The sequence below is a fragment of the Cyprinus carpio genome, chromosome A21 (genome assembly GCF_018340385.1).
Source record: "Cyprinus carpio isolate SPL01 chromosome A21, ASM1834038v1, whole genome shotgun sequence".
Classification (NCBI taxonomy): Eukaryota; Metazoa; Chordata; class Actinopteri; order Cypriniformes; family Cyprinidae; genus Cyprinus; species Cyprinus carpio.
The window spans coordinates 4,432,627-4,448,641 of record NC_056592.1 but is presented as its reverse complement, the minus strand read 5'-3'; the positions used below and the strand labels follow the sequence as shown (position 1 = coordinate 4,448,641).

General features: G+C 38.0%; 1 protein-coding gene across 1 annotated transcript; it reads right to left on the bottom strand.

The window, feature by feature from the left end:
- Positions 1-1,012: 1,012 nt before the first annotated feature.
- On the bottom strand, positions 1,013-8,907 carry LOC109056727 (protein phosphatase 1 regulatory subunit 26-like). The gene is made up of 2 exons (XM_042778641.1): positions 8,748-8,907; positions 1,013-6,171 (listed from the first exon to the last, which is right to left on the bottom strand). Exon 2 carries the CDS (start codon positions 6,102-6,104, stop codon positions 2,700-2,702), a length of 3,405 nt encoding a protein of 1,134 aa, XP_042634575.1. The 5' UTR covers positions 6,105-6,171; positions 8,748-8,907; the 3' UTR covers positions 1,013-2,699.
- Between the last annotated feature and the right edge of the window lie 7,108 nt (positions 8,908-16,015).

Here is a 16,015-nt window from a genome sequence, read left to right as displayed (position 1 = left end):
TACAAAGTGTATCAGATCTGTTACATCAGTGTGTGTGTAAAGTAAATGCATGCATTTTTAATACATTCTTTTTATGTACCTCTAGCTGCTTTTGAATATGGAGGCGCCTGGTTTGGAATTTCAGTCTCCTCTCTTCCGTGTCCAGGGCGATATAGGGACTTAACAACAGCCCTGGATCTATAGAGGTGGACAAAGACCTGGAGCAAACAATACACAGATTATACATACAGACACACGGTCAGTCTATGCATCTGTGAGATGCAAACCAATCTGATTGCTGATGTTATAAATACAAGTTAGAAACATGTATACATTTGGCAGGCATATCTAAACTGTGTTTTATTAGGATGTGTTCACTGGGAATTTAGCGTTACAGTTTAGAAGCAAAAAAAACTAGAATTTTACATGCTTTAAGTCAAATCAAAACATCAAAATTTACAATAGAAACAAACTTTTTAAAACATAATAGAAAACAGTTTAAATTAAACAAAAAACAACTGTTTATCATATTGGTCTGATATATCATGAATCAACAACTAACACAGCATGTAGAAACAACAGTGTAATAAAATATTCAGTAACAACTAATTAAATTATTTATGTACTAAATTACAGCATTAGGGAATCTTCTTTTGTGATGAATAATCGACAGGACATTTCTTTTTGTGTCCTGATGAGCATTTAATTACTCCAGAGTAAAAACATTCAGAAGGACAGAACTAAATAATAATAATAATAATAATGTTTTGAATATTTGTCAGTCAGTTACATGTGATGCAAGAAAAAAGACTGGCATTAGCATCAATTAAGACATCTGTTAGATATCTTTACATTAAGATACAACACAGAGGAAGCTGTGTAAGAAACTGATCAGGAACATGTACAGGAATTCAGACGTTCGTGCATGTTCACACACACACACACACACACACACACACACACACACACACACACACACACACACACACACACACAAACAGAGAGAGAGAGAGAGTGTAAGAACCATACAGCCTTGTGTCTCAAAGTCAATTTTTATTATACATCTTCAGAGATACAGTTTGAGTTTTGTTTCTCTGTGCAAAGCAGGGGACCAAAAAAATTATTTTTTTCTTTTTTGCAAAATATTTATGAAAGCTGGCAATGCCCAGCATAGTCAGCATGAGTCTTTACTTTCTTCTCTTCTATAAACAAAAATAAATAACATTCTTTTCACATAGGAAACACCTACATATAATAAGCAACAGAAACAGGAACTAAGAAACAGGTGCAAAGAGAGGGAGGGACTGGTGTGACTTGACAAATGCGATTTGATAAGTATGCAGAAATGTGCAACAAAGAAAAGATGACTGAATTTTGAGACACTGAAAGAGAGAGTTTCATCCTTGTAATATGCAGTCTGATATAAATCTTTGAATGTTGTAGTTGTACAAAAAATAACCTGGTTATGACATGAATATAAAGAATTCCCAAGTACATTAAATGTGTTAAGAGGGAACATTGTGAAAAAAATATGCTTGTTTAGAGCAAGTTAGTGATTTGAAGATTTAATAAAAAAATCATCAAGGATACATTAACTGCTACTGGAGTTTTTCTGTAAAATTTAAATACCAAGTAAATGGCTGTTTTTCATACACATTCTATATAAATACATAAAGGGTGTCATTTATGAAACAAGCAGAACAAATTTCTCAAAAAATATTCTTGCGTAGACTGTCATGCTGAATTGAATGGAACAATTTACACAAGAAGGGCTTTGGGAACTATTTTATGGAAATTCATTCTGCTTGTGTTTCACAAATGAGGCCCATCTTAGTCATTCACTGTTGAAGTGAGGAGATTTTCCTCATTTAGAAACCTCAGGAACATTACTGAAAGGTGACTCAGACCATCTTCTCAGAGGTCAAGGGTCTAAATGATGATGCTGAACCATTGTGAATGGGTAACAACTTAATATGCACTGATGCAAACAAAAGCGTTTTCATTCCCTTGGCCTTTACATTCTGCAGTCCTTCATTCAATTTAGTACTTAAAGACGCAATTTTCATGGTTGTATTTAACTTGTGGAATTTTTTGCAGAAAAAAAAACTGACTTTCTTAGGGTAAATATTTAAACCTGGGAACTATTTAACATGTAAACTCATAAACCTTACTTTTCGAAGTCTCTAATTAAAATTTCTCAAAAAGCAAAGTTTGTAAACCAGGATCCATTCAGAAATGCAGCAGCTGCTGCAGAGAAAATACAACACTAAAACAATAAAAAACAAAGTTTAATCTCTTCTCATGACATCATGTCTGCTTTTAAATATATTTATAAATGTACAAACATACAAAAAAAGGATGTGGTACACTCAAAGAGTCCTAGGTGACCTCCCTTGGAACCTAAATAATACAGTACAAAAAGAGAGAAACATTGAAATGCAGGATGACACGCTGCAGTCCGTCAGGCTAATGCTAAAATAAAACAACTAATGTTTAAAGCCGAAGGAAAATGTCGGCTGTATGGTTGGGAATCTTGCAAAATACCTGCAAATCACAGATTTGGATCCATAGATCCGCCCGAACCAATGACCAAAATACCAATTTTATGAAGAAGTCTTTCGTATTTTAGATGGAACAAGAGCATGGATACGTACTGGGCTTCTGGCGACCATGTTCCCTCAACTGATAGGTGTGTGTGTCTGGAGAGAACAGGTAGGTACTCACTGATTAGGGGGCTGCATCCTCCTGTCTTTTTTCTTCTGATCTTTCCTTTCTTCATCTGATTCTACATCTGTCTCATCAACACATTTCTCTTCCTTATCTTCCTGCTCTTTCTCTTCCTTGCTAACACTTCCTCCCTCCCTTTGTCTTTCTCCTAAACTTGCAGTGGACTCAATTGCCTCAATCTGGCTGACCTGCAGGTGGTTTGTTTTTGCTAAGGGTGCTGGGAAAGCAGCCTGGTCCAGTTGTAACTGGATTACACTGCCTTCCTGGTGGTCCTGCAGTACAGGTGAGGGCTGGCACAGGTGTGAGGTGGCGGGGGATAAGTGTGGTCTATCTGAGAGGCGTCGGTCAATTTTCAGGCGGTTTTGCAAGTAAGGTCTCTCTGTCCTGCCCCTAGGGGTCGCCGAGGTCGAGAGGTCACCAGTGGAGACAGCAGGGGAACTAATTTGAGGTTTCGAGATAGGCGATGGACAAAGAGAACTAATTACTTCCTTCAAAGGCATCCTAGTGGCTGATCTACTCTGGCGGCTGACGGCAAGGTCATTACTGTCTGCCGAGGAAAGTTCCTTGACGTCGCTCATACTGCTGTTAACAGGTCTCATCAGGAATAGGTTCTGGTGTTGATAACCCAATGATTGGGGCATCTCTGAGCTCTCAGAGGGCATAGTGAAGGAGTTGGGTTTGATGGTATGACTTGTTGGAGTGTCCTTTCCTATCTGGGAGCTGCCGTTGTTTGGATCTCGTTGAGTTGAAATCTCAAATTTTTGACTTTCGGTCCTCCTAAAACCCATAATGCAAGAGCTGCCTGGTGTCAGGACTGGTCCCTTGTTGAGTTCTGCAGGTGCATCCGTGGATCTTGCAGGTATGCCTATGGATTCTGCTTGCGTTTCACTTTTGAAGAGTCTACCAGAGATTGATGCTGAAGTAGAAACTGGAGTTTCAATTAGAATCGTTTGAGGTTCTGGTTTAAAATCACACTCCGCAGGTGAGGTCAAGGAGTCTACGGCCCCCTCCTCTTGTTTGGTGTTTGCAGCGAGAGGCGCAGACTCCTTGGCTCTTTCAGCTAGAAATCTCCTGATCTCTTGCTCAATGCTATCATCGCTGTCCACAGAACTGTCACCTTCATCTGCATGTGGACTGGAAGGTATGTCCACATCTTGTGGCTTGGGAACCCCACCATTCCCAGTCACCTTGTCGGCTTGTGCATGGCTTTTAGATTGTTTGATGTTCTGGACTTCCGATTTGCCTTTAACTGCTTTGCTTTTATCACCCTTGTCATTTTTAGTCTGAACATTCAGTGTCTCTTTGCCACCTTTCAAGATGCCAGACTTAACAAGCTTGGAAGGTGGGATGCTCTTCTGGTCTGTTAAAGGTTTCTGGTTTTTCACAGCATCCAAAGATGATGCCTCGGAAGGTCTGCCGCTTTTTCTTGCCTTCATGTCTCTCACTTTCTTTTTGACTTTTTTCTTTGTCTTAAGCAAGTCTTTAATTGCAGCATCTAGATCCTCATCACTGTCCAGGGAGCTGCTTTTGTCACTGCTGTCGTTTCTCTCTGAGCCAATCACAGTCTTTGGGCTGGACATACTGTAAGTGGAACCTTTGTCTTTGGGTGCACTACTATCTGTACCCTTACGAGGTGGGGAGTTCATGGTGGCTAGACTACTTGAATGTGAAGTCACAGTGGGAGTGGTTAAAAGCTCTGGTCTGGTGGCGTAACTATGAATCAGAGGTGTCCCTGGAGGCTCCTCTTTAACATTCAAAACTAATTCACCATCTCTGGAAAGTTTGCTTTGTTCTTCTTTGAACTTGCGTTTTTTTGACAGTGAGAGCCTTACTGCTTTATTCGGCTGGATTTCCTTCATCTTCTTCTTTGGTTCTTTGCTTGCTGTGGGATCTCCTGAAGCTGGCGTAGGTGCACCTGCTGTTTTTGGAAGCTCTTTGTTCATCTTTGCTTTATGTTCCAAAAATTTTCTTATCTCTTGTTCAATTCCATCCTCACTGTCTACAGAGCTTTCATCACTTTTATCCGCAGATGGTGCAACAGTGAGGAATGTTGGCGTCTGAAGCAAATTTCTGTTAGCAATGCTTAAGTTAGGCTCAAACACCTCGGGCATGACGGTTTTGGAGATGTCTAGAATGGCCTCAGCACACATCAGCTCAGCAGTGTTGACCTTGAGACTGGAAAGGATCTGATGTTCAGTGTGGGTTTGTTTTGGGTTTGAAAGGGGTGGTGCACACCCTTTGACTTTAGAGCCCTGGGATGTACACTTGTTCAAAAAGTGGCTTACACCCAGTGGTGTAGGGAGATTAGACTTCTTGGTCGTCAACTTCTTCTTGCTCTTCTTGGACAGTACTTTGAATGACTGAGTGCTCATGCATTCAGTAGAAGTGACGGCTGATCTGCTACGTTGCGCAGGCACAAGTTGAGCAGGTTTGAGAGGACTTTTCTTTTTCTTCTGCTTGTGTTTTTCTTCCTGGAAGCGACGGATGGCTTCCTCAATACCTTCATCGCTGCTCGATACAGAGTCCACCCTTTGTCGCGAAGATCTCAGGGCATCTTTTTCACCTTCCTGTTTTTCTTTTTTCTCCTGCTGGAATCTCTGAATCTCCTCTTCAATTCCATCATCACTGCTTGAATCAAGCCATTCCTCTTCCTCTTTAATGACTAGACAAGGTGGAGATCTGTCCATCTCTGAAGACGAGGAAGATCCTTTCTTAGCTCTGGGAGGAGGAAGACTTTTTATAGGCACAACCTTACTCGTGTCTGCTTTCTTAAAGGGATTTTCTTTGCTTAGCTTCTTCTTCTTGACTTTCTTCTTTAGGGGCTGCGTTTCACTGAAGGCTTTCTGTATATGATTGCTAGCAGTTAGCACCTTACCACTACTGGAATGTGTGTGTTGTTTAGCAGCATCTGGGACAGTTGGTTCCCTCCGCTGAAGCTTGGGCGCTGGGGTCGAACTTGTCATCGGATCCCCTTTGCGCTTGTGGTCCACCTTCTCCTTTAAATACTCCTGAATGGCCTCCTCAATGCCTCTGTCCACAGAATCGTCACTGTCCGAATCATCACCAGTATCTGGTCTGGCGGTCTGTAGCTTAGTGTCCGCCCCTGTTCGCCGGGATCTCGCAGACAAGTCCATGAGTCTCATTTGACCCTTGTAGCCAGCCTCGTGGCTGGAATGAGCAGCCTTTTCGGTCTGCACGTTTTCGCTCATGTCCGAAGACTGGGTGCTGTGGAGGCTCTCTATAATCATCTGGATCTTCTGTGGGATGGGGGTGCTGCTCACAGAGACAAGGTCACTGTCAGAGGCACTGTCACTGAAAAAGAGAGGCAGCCTGCAGCTCTTATTGGACCTCCATTCTGAGTGAATAGCCACCACCGGAGGAACTGTCTTCAGGAACATTCTAGAAGGTCGGAATGGAAGGGATGTAGGTGCATGGGAAAACTTCACCGGTGATCTTGTTCACATCCTAAAATGGAAGAAATAGAATTCTTAATTTTGACAACCTCAATAACATTTAATTCTAAAGCAGTGTTTAGAATATCACATTTAAATTGACTAGGTTTAATTTTTCACAAGTATTAATGGTAGGCAGGACCACTGAGAGTGAAATTGTCACTTTAACTACACAGAAATTATCTACAGGGATGAAACACAACAATTTATTGGATTAAAAAAAAAGAAAGAAAAAAAGAATCAACATTCATATCACTAATAGATTATAATTTGATTGCGATCAGGTTAATGAAAATCAACTGACAGAACTAGTATCATCAGCAGATTCCTTGTTTAATGTGATATGCATACATTTGCTCCAAACTTTATCCAAAAAAAAAAAAAGGCAAGCTAGAAGAATGGTTGCTCAGACAGAAATGGTTGTAACAATCTTGGGAATCGGATAGTGTATAAGCCCACATTTAACAATTGTGAGTGTCAAACACATTCTATTATTGTTTTTTTTTTAATTAGTTAGAACGTATTTTGGGTCAAATTATTGAAAAGACCAAGGGTAAAAAACAGTGTTATTGACATTAAAGCAAACAGACGTTACAACATTCCCAAGTCTCCCCTATTATGGGCTCCTAAAGCCTGGTACAAAAATTATGGTTGGGTTTCTAAACCTCCAAGGCAAATGAGTAGGCCCATGACTCAAATATGGGTCATGGCTGGGTCAAAGAGAGCAGAAAAAAAAAAACAATGCTAAATGCAAATAAAAATTGCAATTAACTATTTAATTCTGTATTTATTTATTTTTAATTAATCAGTCATTTGACAGAAAGGCAAATACTATACAATATTTAGCCCACAGTTTCCATGTGTAAACTGAAAAATCACAATTCAGTCGTAATAGGGCTTAAAGCCCTGCCAAGTTTATAGTTATTGAATTGCAGTTACACAGGCAAAAATAAAAACTCCCTTAAAACATCAGAAAGATATTTAGCCATTTTAGATTTTAAAAAGATAAGTAGGTTTGTGTTTTTCAGTTCATTTTCAAAAATGTACCATCATCATCATCAGGCAAGGAGGATCTGTGGGGGATATTCAACATTTTTGGCCATTCAGAAACAACACAGGCCTACTAAATTAGTATAAATCCCATGTTCTGTAAATTATTATATTATAATATTATATACAATTATTATGTTATAGACTTATTATAATATTGTTATTACTATTAATAGTCACACTTTCTGCAAAAGAGCTGTAAAGACACAATTTGACACATTCAGCGACCAACGATGTCGCGACTACTGCAGTCCGAGCAAACGACTCTTATGACCAGATTCTTTTAATGAATCAACAACATCACGACCACCGAGGTACGAGCCTCGAACGAATGACTCGTATGGACCGATTCTTTTAGTGAATCACTTGTGATTCGGAGCGTTTGCTGAATGAATCTGACACACTGAACTGTGAATTATTACTTTCTTTACTTCTAATTAGCCAAGAACTGCCAGTGTGTTGTGTTGTACTTGGGTCTTAGTGTAGTTACTGACTAGTTGCTCGTAATGACAACGTGTTAAAAAATATGAGTTTTGATCCAGGTGAGTTTTATATAAATTATTAAATTAAATGACATACATGTATTTTAATATTTAGTAGTTTTTATCTAACACACAGTTAGAACCAATTATTGGGATGATTTTATTTATACACCAGAAAAATCCAGGTAAACATTTATTTTTGCTTTGTTACGTTTGTTGAATGCTATCATCACTTGAGGAGAATGAATATGAACAATAAATAGATTCATTTAAAATATTCACCCGTCGATTTAATACAATAATCATTAATAGAACAGTTAACGAATCAGAATCGCTATAGAGAAATCAGAATAGCTATACTCATAGCGAATCCAATTGCTAATTTTAAGGGTGCATGTAGGCTACATGCATCGAGACCCGAGCGGTGCCGTAGCCGAGGCCCCTCCGCCGCCTTCAACGCTTCATCTCCTCAGAGACAATAAACTCCCGTAAGTTATGACAAAATAACTCCCTCTACTATGATGCCACAATGAAACTCCCGCTAAATTGAGACATTGTATCTCCTCTGCACTTCACTGCGAGAAAGTAGTGTTTTTTTGTGCTTTTGCAATCCGCCGTCGGAGCTCCGTCTCACCGGCGCACCGGGCTGTCCCTGCGCGAAGCTCGCGGCTCTGCCTGCACTCGCGTCCGGGGAGCGGAGCTAAGAGACACCGCAGAGGAACCCGCGTCTTCCGCCTCCCGGCCACGGTGTCTCCGGCCGTGTTTACACTCGTTTAGTGTCAAAAGAGGGTCTGTTAGGGCGAAGTTCGTAAGTCGTGCGTTTATATGTGACATTTAATAAAACAGCCTCCTAAAATGTAGCAAAGAAAGGCAAGAAGGAAAGCTGAAGTTCGCCATGAGATATAAGCGCTTATATATATATAACGCTCGCGGGGCCTCTTCACTTCTCACCGGTTCTTTTTGCAAAAACCTCTTTGTATTGTGTCCCTCTAACGAAAAACATCACATAAGTAAGAGCACGCTGCAGGTACGCGACAGATAACGAGATGATGCTCACCTTACGACTGATGAACGGCTGTTGTGTTTATCTTCCAGTGTAACAGATTCACCTTTTCAAATTCTTAACACATTTTTTGGAGCGTTCACACACGGGAGCGGGCGCGCGCAGCCGTCTCGTGCACCCCTTCTGCCTTCCGACTTACCTTCAGAAAGCACTTAAAGACACAGTACCGCAGAACGCACTGGAATTGTGTTGTGAAATTAATGGTGTGGTCGTATACGTGAAGTCTATACGGATGCCCGTTTCTACCATGAGAACTTAAAAAAATAATAATAATAATAATGTGCGAGGCATAAACTGGCTATTGCGAGAAAAAAGTCAGAATTGTGGGGTAGAAAAATAAAACAGAATTGTGAGATATAAACTAAAAGTTCTGAGAAGAAAAGTCAGAATTATGAGATATAAACTGACAATTGCAAGAAAAAGTCAGAACTAAAAATCACAATTACCTTTTTTTTATTATTTATAAAATAAAATCACAGTTCTAGAATTTTCTCAGAGTTTATAAATCTAGACAAAGAAGCTCAAACTTTAATGATTTGTTTAAAGTGGCCCTCTTATGGATTTTTTAAAATTATCTTTCATGAAAGATAAATTCGTAGGTGGAAGTACCGACTCAGTGTTTACAAATGTGGAGAAGGAGACCTGTTCAAAAGTGGTTGTATGTTCAGTGACACATTAATTTTTTTTGTAAATGGTGTTTTGTTTTTTTTTTTTGGTGTTTGACTTAGTCCTACTGAGTCGGTACTTCCAACTACGTCACACGTGACCTTTTCAATGTGATTACGTATTACAGAGTAGTGCAAGGCAAGCATTTCTGTTTATAAAGCATAAACAATTGTATTTATTTATTTATTTTTTAGAAAATGACTGATAATTTCGCTAGATATGACCCTTATTCTTTGTCTGGTATCGTGAAGAGCCTTTTGAAGCTGCACTGAAACTGTAATTTAGACCTTCAACCATTTGGTAACCATTGAAGTCCACTATAAGGAGAATAATCCTGGAATGTTTTCATCAAAAACCTTGATTTCCTTTTGACTGAAGAAAGAAAGACGTAAACATCTTGGATGACATGGGGGTGAGTAAATTATCAGGAAATTTTAAAGGGGTCATATGACGTTGCTAAAAAGCTCATTGTTCTGAAAAGCAAGGTGTGCTCTGATTGGCCAGCTATCCAGTGCTTTGTGATTGGCCGAATGCTTCAAGCGTGTGATGGAAATGTAACGCCCCTTACCATACTGTGATGCCGACGAGACAAAAACAATAAAACCCATTACAAACGAGGCATTTGTACCATCCAGTGGGGACATAATTATGGATTATTATGACTTATACTGTCTTTTTATGTGTTGCGTTGAATATCGCGCCACATAAACATAAAACCATGTCTGCATTTTGTGATCAGATAAAAGAAAAACAACAAGCACTACTCTCTACGCTGCTGAAAACTCGCATTTGAACAGTCACTGGCAAATTCTTTAAATATGAAAATGTACTTACAGGCTGTGAGTCAAGAGTGCCAGACTGTCATGGCAAAGTTGGAATTGCTCCACTTTATAGAAACAACCTTCATGCACAGCCTTTCCAGGATCAGGAAACAATCCTCCGTAAAATGCGTTGCACTCACAACAAAACAGTGTCTCCATGACATGGCGCCAGCGGCAACAGCGAGAATCAAAGTTATGCCTTCTTTCTTTGCGTGAACATTTGGGCGGCGTTATGCAAATCTTCCCACACAGTGACGTAGACTTGCAAGGGCGTGTTTAAACGAAGGGTTTTAGTAGGGCGTGGACGAGTCTAAACTTTTATAAAGAATATCTCTTTGGATTTGAGACTTTAGTCTTTGCAACTTTAAGGATCTCATCTATGCATGAACAGCTTGTAACACTCCAAAGAGAAAGGAAAACTTGAAATTGGATTATATGACCCCTTTGATTTGAAAGTGAACTAATCCTTTAACATAACCCCATACCCCCAGTTCAATATTTATATTTTCTTCCTATATTTTGACTATCGTGAACACAGTGGGCTATTATTCTCTGCCTGCTTACAGTATTTTCTCCTCTTTGTGCTTGTCTTCAGCGTCTCTGACCCTGGTTAACATCCTATTGACAGACTCAGGCTTGATATATTTTTCTTTATCACTGCCCCAGTAGATCCCGAAAATAACAGAAAACTACAGTACAAAAGTACTGCATTTTTTCCTTATTTTACTGTTATTTTCAGGATCTACTGGGACAGTGATAAAGATCTACCAGTCGATTATAAATATATATCATTTATATAATATAACATCAAATAATTTACTTTTTTTAAATTTTTTATTTTTTTTAACTGAAAGGGTGTTAAATTGCAGGTACCATTGTCCTTATACAGTGTGACAACATGCCCCAGTTGGGCACAAAAGGACACCATGCATTTAATGAAACTGATCATTTTTCCTGGGCAACAATAATTAAAATGTTAAATAGGGTTTTTGTATCCAAGACTTTAAGGTTTGCATTTATGCATAAATTCAAAAATAATTTAAACGTTTATTTCTGAAATAAAGAATGGATAACATAATTTTGATGTTACTACAGATTTATGTTGAAGGTCACTATTTAACCATATTTTGGCTCTTGCGTTCATGGTATTCAGATCATGCTTTGTAGACTGTAGCATATATCATTGTGATTCATGACACCGAGTTACACTTATATCTTAATTTAATTATTTAATTAGCAAATGATCTCAACATTATTCTTGTTAGAATCATTAGGAAGATAAATGGTCCATGAGATGATGTTGTAGTCTGTATTTTGTGGATCAGTGGGTAACTTCAGTCCTGTAGAGCATCTTCAGAATTCATTTCTCACTCTTTCCTTCTGTTCTTTCTATATTTCACACCTCAACGGTTCAAGCTCACCTCTGCTCAGCCATTAGACTGACATGAACTCTGCTGATCCTTTACCATTACTCAATTTATGCATCATAAATCTGATTTACGAAAATCAAGGCACCAATACATCGTTTAATGTAGGCTATGTGACTACGACTATGAGTCTTTGGCTGCTGTCAGTTTAGCTTATTATTTTTACTAAAATATACTTTTATAGTTGATCAGGACTAGAACCGTCCACCATGAGTTATTAGACAAAGCAGCATTATTTTATCATTAATTATATACTGATATAGTTTTTATTAATATTTATAATTAGCTTTTATCTTTATATTTTCTTTTCATGTTTCACCATTCAAATGTTCCTTTTAAGAACATAAAATATTTTTCTTCTTTCATTTCATTCCATTTTTTTCTTTGTATTAATAGCACCACACACACACACACACACACACACACACACACACAAACACACACACACACACACACACACACACACACACACACACACACACACACACACACACACACACACACAAAAAAAATAATACAGTGTTTCAGTGTTGTACAACATTACATTTTAATGCCACGATATTGGTTTAATGGTCTAAACTCTCGTGGAGCAGCAGCATTTACTGTGAGCCGCTCTGAGAAACTTATTTTGCTTAAAGGCATCAGTAGCTAAAGAGACCTCTGCAATGTAGTCCACCACTCATTCTATACACCCCCCCCCCCCACCCCACACACAAACTTACTTTCTCACCCACATTCACACATAAGTTTGACTGTTTCTGTTAGAACATTTAAAATATTTAGGAGTACCTGCTCTGTAATATTCTCTTTTGGATTATAAGTAAATGTTCTTACTACACTATTAATATGTATGTGTCCTCTATACTTCTATGGCTCTCAATAGATTCAGTGGTTGGAGCTGGATTAATACTCCTTGACAAGTTCTGTTGCTACTTTCTGGCTACATTCTGGCTACACGTTTCTGGCTACATTTAAAAAACAAAACATATTGATCATTTAATAATTGTTGAAAAGTTAAAATGCTTGTTTTCAACTTCCAAATAGTTGTCCAATGATTGATAAATAAATATTTGATTGCTGAATATTGTACCCTAATTGAAGTAGCTGTTTAGTAGGATCATGATTTTGCGTGCCATTGCATGAATGACTGCCACATAATATTTATTATATTTATGATTAACATTCAAATGAATAATTAGTTAGAAACTTGTTGCTATGAATTCAGGTGCCATCACTTTGTTCAGTTTGCCATGATTGAGTCAGTGTTGCTGATGCAAAGTAGGCCCTACGCTATTAAATACAGAGTAACTAAATAGTCATTCGCAAACTGTTAAACATTAAACTGTTGGTTACTTTAAAACTAACCTTCATCTGGGAGATCACAGGGATATGTGAATATTTGATCTATTAACTGGTTGCATATGTCAGGTTTATTGCATGGCTCTGGCAGAGAAAAGCTGTTGCTATCAAACATTGTTTACTTAATCAACAAGTCAGCGTAATAGTGAAGCGATAGATCAAATAGGCCAATTGATGGAAGGTTTGCCAAGAAATTTCATGCTCCCTTTTAAAAGTATTTTTTAGTATTTTTTAAATACAAAAATACAGTAGTTTATTTTGATACATGGTCTGGCTGCTGTATTTTGTAGTTTATTTTGATACACTTAAAATGAAGGTATTTGGTATTTTATTTTAAAATACATTTTGATGTATCTTTGCCCAACCCTGAGTGCAGGACTGCTGTGTACAGCAGTAACCAAGGAAACGCTGTATTACTGCTGTTCCATAAGCGCCTCCTGCTGGCAGAGAATGAGTTTGCATTCTCATTCAGCCCAACTGCTGTTGTTGTTTCATGCAGATAGGTTTTATGTAGTATAGTTGCACAAAAAATAAATAAATAAATAAATAAATAATGTCAGACCATTCTGTTTTTGATTCATATTTCGAAATTATATAATCTAATTTAGATTAAATAATGCTCATGCTACATGCATGCAGCATCTGTTTGGATTGTGATTAATATACATAATTTTAAATAAAAAGAGCACAGGCAAAGCCTAAGTTTGTCTATATGAAGAGATTTCTTCTATTTGTGTCATTTATTTATTTGTTTTGGGGTTTGTTTTAACATTTCAGTTTAGTTTTGTTATTTGTTATTGATTTCACAAAGAAATGTGCAGCATTTTGTCCAAGCAATAATAAAATAACACCTTTTCACTTATAGTTTGTCTTAAATCACATTTTGTAAAAAAAAAAGAAAAGAAAAGAAAAGAAAAGAACGTGAGTAAATTGTATTGTAAAATCAGTATCGTGAATCATGAGTGAATCATTACATCTCTAGTATGTACTGTATGTGTGTGTACACACACACACACACACACACACACACACACACACACACACACGCACGGTCTGGTTCACTATCCTCATCCACACACACACAAACACACACTACACCAAACTGCCACACACACAAACTGCAACTTTTACAATCTCACAAACACAATCTGTATTGATTTATAAGCTTCGCACCTATGGGGACGTCTAGGTTCAAGTCCTTATGAGCTGGTGTGTATTCATTCCAAAACAGTATAGTCCAACCGTACACACACACACACACACACACACACACACAACACACACATCTTAAATAGAACACACACACACACCACACAATGAAGGGATGAAGATAGTAATTAGGCTGAAGGGATTCAGATGTATTTATTACAAGTTATTTATTACAGGCTGAATTCAGTTATTTATTACAATTGTTGTGAATAGTGTAGAAGTCTGTACACATGGTGGCGCTGTTTACTAGTGTGAGAATCAAGGCAGACTGGCTATTTTTTTCACTCCAGAAAACAATTATTGTTACAATTATGTGCTTTGACGTTTTCGCTGTGCTGATACTTAATTCAAAGCAAACTTCACCTCTCTTCATCATTTTTAGTTCAAAGAGGCATCTCTGAGAGCAGAGTAACTACAGCTGTGTTGTACTTCACATTAACTATCTATGGACATGTTTATTTATTTATTTATTTTTTTGTCTTAATGCATCTCTTGTTAAGAAGTTTTATATGACTGGAGTGTATCATTGCAAAGTCTGGACTGTAAAATTGGGATCTTGCATGTGCGTGAATCATTGTGAAGAACGTATTTGGATGCATGTGTGGGAGGAAAAGAGCTGGAGACAGAATGGGTGTGATTTTCAGATTGATGATTCAGATGTGTTTCGCTGTCATTATAATTTTTACCTGCTGTCTCTTCTTGTCTGCCTGTAGCACCTACACAGTTGCAGACACACTGTCACTCGTCTGCTCGTTTCTCTCTGATCATTTTGACTGAGTTATTTAGGGCTGAATGTGGCTTTATACTTTTGCAGCACCTGCATTCAAGCTTTCCTACCGGATGACTGACATTTGCACTTAATTTATTAATGAAGCACACAAACAGACACACAAATCTGACCTAACAAACATTCAATTTACTAATTGGAGTAAAGTAGCATTTTACTAATGGACATAAAGTAATCAGCCTGTCAAAACACACTTAATGTGCTTAATATCCAAGATAAAATGGATTAATGTATACTATAAAAATGATTTTCCAAAGTAAATAAAAGATTATTGGAGTGGGTTTTACTAGAAAATACTATTTATAGTATTATACTATTTTCATTTTTGGATGAACTGTTCCTTTAATGATTATTCCATGAGAGATTCAACAAAGAATGAAAATTGTCCCAACCAGCCCTTGCCTCTCATACTTTATCTGAATGTCAATCAGTGAAACGAATGAGGAAGAAAGAGACACATTTTAAGCAGAGAGATGAAGGTGATGATTATTTAAATGAACATGTTAGTATTCAAGTGAGGTGTAAGGGTGAGAGAAAATCTAGGAAATTGCACAGGAGCGTCATTACAATGATTTACTGATGATGAGAAAAGAGTGGAAAGTGAAAGATTGAGAGGGAGACAAAATAAGCAATGTCCGATGAACAAAATCAGATATGTACCGCCAAACAAGTTTGTTTCCCTGTGGTTTGAGCTGCCAATTTCCTCCGATGAAATATGACCCAAAGTTTTCAATGGCAGCAGATTTATCTTGCTGATAATTGTCTTTAGATTATAGATGTTTTTGGAGTGATTTATTGCAGGCAGAAGGTCCCTGTAAACACGGTTACAAGGGCACCTTTAACTTAGCTGAGATTTTGTTAATATGCCTTTTGAATAAATTAATCTATGTGTGTGTTTGACCCTGCACACGACACACACACACACACACACACACACACACACACACACACACACACACACACACACACACACACACACACACACACACACAC